The 11,434-nt window shown below is 38.2% G+C and overlaps 1 protein-coding gene across 2 annotated transcripts; it reads left to right on the top strand.

The window, feature by feature from the left end:
- Positions 1-6,044: 6,044 nt before the first annotated feature.
- Positions 6,045-11,004, top strand: LOC103710175 (c-Myc-binding protein). 2 transcript variants are annotated; one of them, XM_008795806.4, is made up of 6 exons: positions 6,045-6,300; positions 7,892-7,964; positions 8,067-8,115; positions 8,643-8,766; positions 10,535-10,632; positions 10,733-11,004. In XM_008795806.4, the coding sequence occupies exons 1-5, from the start codon at positions 6,298-6,300 to the stop codon at positions 10,610-10,612; spliced, it is 327 nt and encodes a 108-aa protein (XP_008794028.1). In that variant the 5' UTR covers positions 6,045-6,297; the 3' UTR covers positions 10,613-10,632; positions 10,733-11,004. The 2 variants fall into 2 exon arrangements, with proteins under 2 accessions (XP_008794028.1, XP_008794027.1); XM_008795805.4 differs by having other exon boundaries at positions 6,046-6,300; positions 10,535-10,981.
- Positions 11,005-11,434: the final 430 nt, after the last annotated feature.

The raw sequence follows: 11,434 nt of genomic DNA, 5'->3' as shown, positions 1-11,434 counted from the left end.
TAAATTAATAAACTGGTAGGGGTCTATGCCAAACCCCCCACCATTAAGATGGCTTTATATTCATAAATCCTTAGTTTTCAATATTTATTAATTTATTAAAAAAATTTATGAAGCATTAATTTTTATCGGGCCAGGCCGGGCCCAGGCCCGCGGGCCAGCCCGGCCCAGGCCCTGATGGGCCGTGCCGTGCCTGGCCCGCGGGCCTAGAGCGGGCCGTGCCGGCCCAGGCCCGAAGCGGGCCGTGCCTGGGTCGGCCCGCGGGCCAGTAACCTGTGACCCGGCACAGCCTCTTTAAATGGGCCGTGCCAGGCACGGCCCTCTTCGTGCCGGGCCGTGGGCGGCCCGGCCCAGTGCCCAACTCTAATGTAGAAGATGCTATATGAACATCACTTTTTTTTTTGTTGGCTAAATTTATATGCTTTTAAGTTTGCCAGTACATTATACGTCCTTGCATGCGGCGAGCTCGTGATCAGTTTTTACATCCAAAACAAATTATTAATTGTGGTATTCACACGAACATCATATTTTTTTTTAATACATCTTACTATAGGCATGAGAGTTGGGTTGTACTTGCATTTGCTTTTACTTCTTTACTTAAATAGCTACACAATGGATGGTAGCCTCTATTCGAAAATACTAAACTCACCCCACCCTAATCAGTGGCGACATGTGATTTTAGATTGATTTTAGGTCACCCGATGTGATATTAAGGTGTAATGAGGCATGGATAAGTAGTTGAAAAACTTCTTAACCTGTCCCAATCACCCAACTATAAGCAAACAAAATCTTTAAGAATATGATATTCAATGGTAGTGTTAAGATTAATTATAATTTTAAAAAAAATAAATGAATTTTGAATCATGTAAAGGTTTGCTTGATTTCCAAAAGTAACTTCTCCTAAAATCAAGATTTTAGGTAAGTATTTTTCACCCTTCATCAAGTGCTTAATAGAAAAAAGGGAAAAATAAAAGGAAACAAAACTATTAAAATAAATGGCCATGGAAAGCGTTGCAGGAGTTTGAAGAAATTCAGGAAAACAAGCTAACACTTGCTTACTCTATATGAAATTATATGGCTCGACCTTGCTTTTATGAAACTATAGCAGTTGTATTATTGGACTGCATCTGCATGGCAGATCAATAAAATATACCGCAAACTACCACAATAGTTATCCTTAGACATATCTGTTAGCCTATGATATTGTGTGCAGGACTTGAAATTAAAGTCTTTCTGGGAGATGCTGTAGACAATTTTATGCTTTCTAGATCATAAGTGAAAATGGATAAATTTAAATTTATCACTGGATGATAACCATAAGAATTTTATTTTTCCTGCACTTATATGACTTTTGACCCTTTTGGATAGATTTAAATCTTAGACAATTTTCTTCCTAAATTTTGTGTCAAGCAGAATGTCACATTATTTCATGTTATATTACCAACAAAAATTAGAGTAACTGATGACGATGATAATATGCTTGGAGAGGAAGAAAGTCTTGTTAGGTTATTTACTCACCAAATACACAGTATAAAGCATGCTGACAAAAAACAACAATGGAAGCCACAACAACCAAAAAAAAAAAAAAAAAAAAAAAAAAAAACAATGGAATAGAATGTGCACTTCGCTACATCATTGCTGACCTTTTTAAGATCACCCTCTATTAACATCAACCCTGCAATTCTTTGCATCAAACAAGCAATAGAACACATTTAAGGAAAAAAAAAGATTTTGATTAACAACAAAACAAGCATTGAAGTGACTAATATTTGTAGTCAAAGCTAAAAGAATGTGTACTTGCTCCCATCATTGCTAACTGTTTTAAGATCTTCCTCTATTAACATCAATCCTGCACTTCGACGGATCTGTCTTGGACGGAGGTACGAGGGGCAGTGCGGGTTTTTATTATTTGGAATCTGTTTGCCAGAGTCGTGGCTGCAGGGAGCAGTCAACTTTTCGACATATTGGTTTCAGTTGTGGAGTTGTGGGCCGCTTAGACGAGCCTTCGTCACACTCGATGTGTTTTACGAGTCAGATCCATCATCGTGGAGGGGTACTTGGCTGCTGTCATTAGTTGGATCCGGGGGACCAGGGGATAATGGTTGCGTTTATCCTTTGCTCCGAGATATCTGGGCAATGGTGGGGAATGGAGGGGCCTTTCAGGCCAAGCATGTGTTCCGTGAAGCTAATGAGGCTGCGGACTGGGTGGCTGCTTACGTAGCCAGTCACTTCGGTAGTATCTTATGGACTGGTGATGGGGAGTTGCCCAACACTCCGATGTATTTTATTTTTTGATTTTATTAAGTGTATCCGTACTCGTCAGGTATGATCTACCTGCCCTAGCAACAAAAAAAAAAAATACATAAAACAAAAAAAAGACTTTGATTAACAGCAACATAAGCATTGAAGTGACTAATATTTGTAGTCAAGGCTCAAAAACTCTCTCTAAAAAACCCCTCTAATCATTTGAATATCTCTTTAATCTCCAAGTGTTGGAAGCACGCAAGAGGTGGAGGGGAGAAGCAGGACCCAGGGGTAGGAGGAGAGGGTGCAATGATGAGGATGAGGCGATGATCTCACTCATTAAATTATCAGTATTTTCGAATTTTCACTGGCTTGATGTTTCAAGCATGGGGATTTGTTTCTGCTTGCCCGTAGCTTTTATGGGGCCCGCATGACTAATAAGAAAGAAGGTGAAATGTATAAAGCTGGAGTGAGAGTTCGGTAGATCCATTACAATAAACAAGAAAATCAAAAGTTGGAAAATATCAAGATATGATAACCAGATTTAAATACATTCAAAAGTTTGATGGGCAAAATGGTAATGTAAAATACAATAGGGGAGAGATTTATTCAGGTATGCATCCATATAGCTAGAAAGATTTTTGTTGTGGTTATGTAATATTTTAGTCTAATAGCAGTCTCTCTCGTATGCATGCGTACATACATACGTATCTACATTATACATTACATATATATTTTATGTATGTGTGTGTGTCTACACACACATATATATAGTATGTATATATATGAAAACATCCCGTTTTTATTAGCATTGATATCTATTTATAATAAGCTAAATATTTGTAATGGTAGAATGAATATTTATTGAATAAATGGTTGAAAGAATTTGTACATCAGTTACTTTAATTGTTTATTCCGAGCATATTTATTTGCGGGGGGGAGTGGACATTTGAGACATTATGCAATGGATGACCAAGGAAGACCAAACACTCCTGTTACTATAGATTATTTAAGTATGTCCCCAAGTTCTCATGAATACCACTCATAGGCAAAATCTATGCCAAGGACCGGCAACTATGGATTTTTGTGGATGTTTATTTTTCTACGTCATTTTAATTTTCGTTTTCTACGTTATTGTTGGCACGGTATAGTTACTCCTCAAAGGTACACATTCTATACGATATAGAGGCTTTTAATTTTTTTAACTTCCAACCATAGTATTGCTGGTGCCAAGTGTTTTTTTTTTTTGTTGTTGCTGCTAAGACGGGCGAGTTAAGCTACACGAGTATGATCACACCCAATAAAATCAGAAAATAGAATATTACGTAATGCCCTAGGCAAATCCTCTTCTTGGGTCTACAAGGTGCCATCGGAGCGATTGGCTATATAAGCGGCCACTCAGTCCGCCGCACTGTTGGCCTCCCTAATGACTTGTTTAGCCTAAAAAACCATCCAATCCCCGCCCATAGACCAAATGTCTCGAAGCAGGGGGACGCTTGGGCCACTCGAGCCCCCTGGATCCAATTTATTACAGTGACCGAGTCATCCTCCATGATGATAAAGTCGGCCAACAGCATCCGTCGAGCATAACGAATGCTCGCCCAAGCCGCTCGCAGCTCAGTTCCGAGCACAGTGGTGTCCGATAGCTGACAACCACCAGCCGCCACCATCCTCGAGCGCGAGTCCCTAATAACGAAGTCTGCACCCCCGAATAAGCTTCGCTGCTTGTGCTTAGCCCCGCTCCATCGCGAACGGTGAAGACAGACTGCATTCGCCGAAAGTTCGAATATTTCTGGTCAACTAGATCTGGCGAGCAATGTAGATCATTCTAAAAGCCATATGCTGGTACCAAGTGGTATAGATCGCTGCCCAGCGACATCAGGTGGTTTTGCCCGATTCGAAACAAAACATGATCAGAGCTATATGAAATGACTGAAAGCCATGTTGGATTTTGACATAGTTTCATATGATATGAAATGACTAATCTTATTGAATCATATCAGACATCAAGTCCATACGATGCCCTTGTGCTGGGAAATAACCACCACCAAAGCACCCAGCCACCAGGGTGGGGTTGGTGAAGCGAATCTACAACATGGCTTCCACGATTGAAGCGAGTGGACTCTTGTAACAGAACTCTAGTATATAAAGTTCTGGCCAAGATTCGTAATATCAGTGCATACCATCTTGTATTCCATGTATCATACCGATATCAAATTGATACTTAATACAAAAAGATATATCAAATGTCAATATGTTGAATCAATTTTATTATTAGTCCGGTGCTGAGATTGCAAACTTTCACACCGAAATTTGATACCATTGGATCAAGTTTATTGCATACGATCAATTATCCCTTTTCTGTGGGTGAAAAAGAAAATTAAGGTACCAAAGAGCAATCAAAATAAATTATTTAGAAATAAGAATAAAACACCCATACTCTATTTGTCATGAGCTATGGCTCCCGCTGCATTGCACCTGCGAAGCCAAGCTATGTCATAAACAGACTCTGGAAGGAGAGACTGACTCCCTTACTAAGAGGAAAGTTTTCCAAGAGACCCGAGCTATAGATTATATGAATAATGATACCAACTCGAGATAATTATCCGATTCCGAACCGTCCGTGGAGAATTATGTAGACTTTATTAGATCAAGTTAGACTTCATTTACTAATTGAGAACCAAGTCATGACTGATTAATTGGATAGGATAAAGAATGTGGGTAACATAAGAATTGAAATGCTTTGGTGAGAGTTCATAACGTGTGGGCTGCATAAGGGAAAAGAAATAGGAAAGCCACGGAACCATTTTATGCAATGATATATTTGACATTGCTTTTATTTCTAATAATTTATTTTATAAAAATACATCATATATTTTAAAATAATATGTAATTTTTATATATTTGGCATTTGAGAATTATATATTATAAAACTACTTTGAACCTACACTGCAAAACAAAATATAAAATTTAGATTATAGTTATATAAAAGAAATTACAATTTTTACTTGTTTGGAGAAATTATTTGTACTTTTCATATATTTATCTATCTTTTTTTTTTTTTTTTTTGCTTAGGAAAAAAAGGGAAGGGGGGAGGAAGGGACAAGCCCACCTCCGCATAGCAGCCCCCACTGGACCTCCACCCTGCTAGGAGAATGTTCGATGCGAGCAGAACTGACCGTGTGTGGGGCACGCCGGCCGTTTTTACTTATATCCTCTTCATCAGTGAGTCCGACTCGGTTACCCTTCTGGGCTGCAGCACGACTCCTTCATGTGAATACGTCACACTCGGCACCACTGAGGCTATCATCGGACCAATAAGCTCTCTCACCCCATATGTCCGAGCGAAAATCTCCACATTTAATCGACGCCCGCACGTTTCGAACTTGAACCGTGCGGGTGGAAGTAAACTTTCAGTTCTACTGAGCTACCACCTCAGTGGCTACAAAATTGTATTCAAATAATTTCTTACCTATCTAACTAGTATTTCTAATTCATTTCTAATTTATTTACTCTTTTATTTTTTTGCTATAATAAATTTTCTATTTGTTTGGAAAAGAATAATTGGGAGTGGGCTGCATGTCTGTGGGCCCTGCGTGACACCGACCGCCGAGCCAACCTTCCTTCCCGTTCCGTCTTTCCGAGTCAACGTCAACGTCTCCAAAAAAGAATCAACTCATCCGACGGCCCAGAATCGCCCTAACAAACCAAGCACTGGGCCCCAGGAGGGTATTTTCGTAATTTTATTTCCTAAATCGTGTAAGAAGGCTCCGCTCTTGCTCACGCTACTCTGCACTGAGGAAAAAAAAATATTCAAGAAATATTATGAGAATTTAAGGAACCAGAGCCTACTTTAATAAATTCTTTGCTTTCTCGAGCTCTCACCTTTTATTGGGTTGCGGTCACCGTCGCGGGTAGTGACCGCTCAAACTCTTTCTCCAAGCCTCAATCGCCTCCCATCCTTTTCCTGACACTAGCCCTAACCCTAATTCCAGTTCTTGATTCCGGATCTTACTTCTTCTCCGTTGAACACTGTCAGGGATTGATGCACCAAAGATGGTATGCTCCTCAAATCACACTTCATCTTCTTTTTGACATCCTGCATTTTGTCTTTTTTGACTCTGTCCTTCCTCGATGTTGTTTTCCATGTTTATGATGTTGATCCGCATGCAATCGGGCGTATTTCTTGCATTTGTTTTAGGTGTTTTGGGTTTTATTGGTTGTGTTCTACGTGTTGTTTTTTCGATGTGTCTTCTGTCTGGCTGATGTCGAAAGGTCACATTTATTTACTCAAATTAAGAAATTGTTGTGTTTAGGGTTATGTTTTGGTGGATGGAATCAGATTGCTTATGTTTTTTTATGCCATTAGGTCTGACAAGATATTAAGCTTTGCATGGGCTTACAATGTACCTATAAGAGGATTTCTGGCTAAGGTATATGTAAGATTGCGCTAAGGTATAAGTAAAATCGCAACTTGCAAGCGCCTCTATATGGAATTTTTTTTTGAACTTGGCAAAAGAATATCCTGTAACTTACTCATCAGATATAGATAGTGTACCACATTGATGTAGATCTGGGCCAAAAGGATACTGTTGGCATTTAATAACAAGTTTTGCAGATAATGTTAACAGAATTGTTGTAGTAAATTACTCATTCGAGCTTTCTGGAGGGAAAAAAAAAACTCATTTGAGCTTCCCTAGTTACAATCATCCTGTTAACATAGAATATGACCTGTCTTTCTAATATAAAACCCCGAGCCGAGTGGTAAAGAATTTCTTCAAATCTGACTTACTAAAGATTTCTTATGATTGCAAATATTTTGATCAAGAATTTTATAGAATGCTGCCTTTATATTCTTAGGAAGAAATAACTATTATCTGACCAGCAGCCTTTGTTTGTGTTTTTTTTTTCTCCCGCTGTATTGCCATATTTAATGACAGACAAGAACAAAAGACCTTTAAATAAAGAAACACTGGTTCCTCAAACCTTGGAAGCAAAGTACATAAAATGAGCGAAATGAGAATTTAGTCTGATGGAGTGAACAATGAATTCATTGCCCTTCAAAGTTAACAGTGGAACAGGAAATAAGAGTGCAGTTTGACAATGAGTTCAACTCTTTGATTTTAACAGCCTCTGCTTAAGTTCCTAATTGATTTTGACAAGTGATTGATTATAAAAGTAAATATAATCCTTCATGAGGGAAAACGAGTTTAGTAAAAAGCTACAACTGAAGCTTCCTCCTGGAAAAAAAAGGAGAAAAACTTATATCTCATTAGATCACAGAGAGAGAGAGAGAGAGAGAGAGAGATCCATTTGCATAGAGAGAAACTCAACCCTTTATTTGACAGCCATGTTATGTTTAGCCGATCTACAGTTAACATTTTCTGTTTCGCCCCCCTATAAATAGTTTTGTTTTTTCTCCATGGTTTTCCCAATTTTTTACACACTTACAAACAGGCCAGGGATTAAATGTAAGTAGAAATAAATCCAGGGGGTGGATTTACAAGATTAACTGCTATATCATAGACCACATAGTATATATTGTCTATTAGGATGGTACCCTTTTCTAAATCTAAATCTGTTTGTATGAATCATTATCTTAAATAATTCGTTTCAAAGTGTGTGCCTAAGTAGATGATGTTTTGTGCAGGAAAGGGAAGCAAAGAAGGAGGCTTTCAGGAAGTATCTAGAGTCCAGTGGTGTTCTTGATGCTCTGACTAAAGGTTTTCAACTGGCTTCCTTGGGTCTGTTTTGTTTTGGTAAATCAGTTCAGATATTTGGTAATCACTGTTATTGTTAATTTCCATTCTGTATTTTCCTTGCAGTTCTAGTTGCACTATATGAAGAAAATGACAAGCCTCACTCTGCAGTTGAGTAAGTTCTCTGATTATGTCATTCTGAACATTAAATTCACAAAAATCATGCTTCTGTGGAGATCCTGGCTTGAGTAGTTTTGGTAAGGAAGGTCTATAACAACATTCAGCTACCTAGCTTAAGGGAGCAAACAATGTACCTTGATGGAGCAGCATGAGTGTGATTTTGGGACACCAAACCGCGGTTTTTTTTTGTCTTGAAGGAAATATAGAGAAGCTTCTTTCTGACGTGACAAAAAAAATATTTCCTAGGGAAAAAAATCTCAATCCAATGTGGCCAGTTGCCTGAGGAAATGGATATTGAACCATCGAGAGAGTTCTTTCTAATTCCACACGAGGAAAGCCTATATCTTAAGAAAACCTCAAGTTTCACTTATACCTTCAGGAAAATGCTTCCATGTTTTATTTTCTACAGATTTGTACTGCAGCATTTATTTCTTATCTTTTTTTTTTCCCCTTCAAAAAGAGTGGTAAAGTTAGATTTCTTAGTTCTGGTGCAATGAGAGTGAAAATTTTTTCATTTGCCAGGTATGTTCAACAGAAATTAGGAGGCCCATCAATTTCTGAATATGAAAAGCTACAAGCTGAGAAGGCAGATTTGCAATTAAAGTATGATGAACTCGTGGCAGCTCATAAAGAAACATGCGGAGAGGTAAATTGTTATGCCTACGAATAATAATATATTTCTATTTACCTAAAGCAACTGGGAAGATAGTAAGATAGACCTGCATATCTTATATTAGAACATACATAATTTTAGCATTTATTTAGTGTGGATGCATGGCAGTAAATTCTTTCATATTTATTGCTGAATGCTTCATCAGTTCTTGTAGCTGTTACAATGTATGGCTGACTAACTGTTTTCTCTACCAATTGTCATTCACAATTATACCCAACTGATTTTGCTAATGTCTGAAATGGTCCTTTCAGTTTTCTCCCAAAAAAGAAATGGTCCTCTCAATTCCATATGTACATGCAATACATATAACATGTATGCATGTAATTTTGTCTCAAAAATTCGACATTGTTAAATTTGTCGAATTCCCAAGAAATGTTGTTGTGATGTAGAAATAGTTAGTCCTATGATGTTACTTTGAATTCTGCTCTATGATGGTCGGTAATGTCATTTGGAGGATCCTGTCTTCGTGTCAAATTGGTCTGTTAACATTAGGAAATTTTCATTTTCTTGATGCAAATATCCAGATTTCCGAATGTTCTGATGCTGCATTTTTTGGCATCGGGTAACTCTTCTATGTTTCTTGTTCGGCTGCTGATGTTGGGCCTGATGCAATGCTAACTCAAGCATTGGATTTTGTCTACTGGTGTCAATATCTGACACTTGGGCTTGGGCATTGAACATCTTCCAACTGTTATTAGCGTGATTTGACTATCATGCTTCATCCAACGGACCTTTTGACAAATCCAATGCTAGTTTGACCAGTTCATGGGTCCTCCTGGGTGCTTGGCAGTCTCGTTCATCTGTTTTCACCACCAGATCTCTCATGCCCTGGCTCCATTGAGAAAGATGGAACTTGCTTGGACTTTAGACCACCGTGAAGTTGGAAGTTATACATTGCAAAACCTATTGGAAGTTCTTTAGGATTTGTTCAACAATGCATGTTACTATAGTGGTTCTCAAGATTCCTGGTGGTTGGTCTACTAAAACAGAGGCAAGTGGATGGATCTTCACATTGGGAGAAGCCACATAAATCATGAAAATTAATTAAGAGGACACCTGTTAGGCTTGTAATTTCTGTTGGTTTTTCTTATGATTTTGTGTTGATGGGCCATCTTATGCAGGCAAAGTCAGATCCAATGTTGGCAATGAGTCATGCTATTAGAAGTTAACTACAAGTGAATTAAGAGTTCAATTCGTTGCTCAATGTTAATTGCTTTAAGTCATCTAAAAATTTGATAGATATTTGCTGTAAGATTCACAAGAGGTTGATGCAAGATTTACCAAGTTGGATAGGGGATGAATCCTCTTTTCTTTCCTCTTTCCCCTTTCTGATGCTAGAAAACCTGCATATTATTCATTCATTTTCGAAAGCTGATACCTCTATGATCAGCATACTAGGTCCAAACTGGGGAATATCCAAACCTTAGGCATGGTGTGGAGCAGATGGTGTTAGGGAATATCCAAACCCTAGGCATGGTATAGAGCAGAGGGCGTTCTGTGTTGCAAGTGTGTTTGATTGTTTTCCTTCCCAAACTATGACCTGATACAGTGGTTGTAAGATTTTAACTGGAAATTCTTGAGTGTCATGAGTTGTGCTGTTGTAGACCTTTAGATAATAGAGAACAGTTGAAGAAAGATAAAAAATAAAAAGAAATTTGTGTTTTTTTTTCTTTAAATGATTAACCATGCATTGTCTTTACAATTTGGATATCCTTATTTTTTTTGTCTAATCTTACTGCAGCTTGAGGAACTTAAGAACTCAAAGCTCATAGCAACTGGCAAGGAGACCGAAGATGGAGACAGCATAAAGGGTGACTAGTAAAGAAGCTTCAAGAAATAGTACACACTGCATCTCAACAAATTCATCATTTGTTTGAAAAAAATTAATTTGCATTCCACTGATCCTGAGAATGGCTAATTATCTGCCGGTCTATTACAGCTAATGGTCGTTTTCCTCATGTTTATTCTGCTCCATCCATCGTTTCAACTACATATTGTCGTTTGACTAAACAGGCTACGGATACGAGTGTTGTTTCATCATCAGCTTGAGCATTGAACGCATTGTCTCGATCTAGAAGCTAGTTTCCTTTGCTGTATATAGATGATCTTGACTCCCAGTGAGATGATGAAATGCAGTCCCAGACTTTTTCATTTTCCCCCTCGGTCAAAAGCAAGTATAATTTTGTTATCCAGTCTTTTTTTCTTAAAAAATATTTTCCCCAAACTACGTTTTTTTTCCTTCACTGAACTCAGTCTTCCTGTTGAAAATTACAAAAGATGTTTATTTGGGTTCCCCAAGGCCTCCACATAAATTACCTCTCAGTGAGACTATTTATCAGAAATATATCATTCAAGAAGTAGCAATACCAGTCTGATCCCTGTCCGACCAATATGCATCAAGGTCAAATTTGCAACCATGTTATCCGAGAATGGATACCCTCAGCAGAACGTGAATGATATAGGCATGCCAAAAGCTCCAAAGCCAAAACTCTGAATTGCTGAGCTTTTCGTTGCATTCTATTTGACCATCCAATCTTTCATTGCGCTGTTTTCCAATCCATAATGCCCATAAATTCACCATTTGCGCTCAACCACCTCAATAAGCTTCCTTCTCTTTTTTCCAAAACACCAAGCGACCAAA

This window comes from Phoenix dactylifera, chromosome 16, assembly GCF_009389715.1.
Source record: "Phoenix dactylifera cultivar Barhee BC4 chromosome 16, palm_55x_up_171113_PBpolish2nd_filt_p, whole genome shotgun sequence".
NCBI classification, from domain to species: domain Eukaryota; kingdom Viridiplantae; phylum Streptophyta; class Magnoliopsida; order Arecales; family Arecaceae; genus Phoenix; species Phoenix dactylifera.
This window is presented reverse-complemented; position numbering and strand designations above follow the sequence as displayed.

Coding starts and splice junctions, on each gene's coding strand:
- LOC103710175 (XM_008795806.4), top strand. Junction 8,116..8,642: donor AAGCCTCACTCTGCAGTTGA/GTAAGTTCTCTG, acceptor TTCATTTGCCAG/GTATGTTCAACAGAAATTAG. Junction 8,767..10,534: donor ATAAAGAAACATGCGGAGAG/GTAAATTGTTAT, acceptor ATCTTACTGCAG/CTTGAGGAACTTAAGAACTC.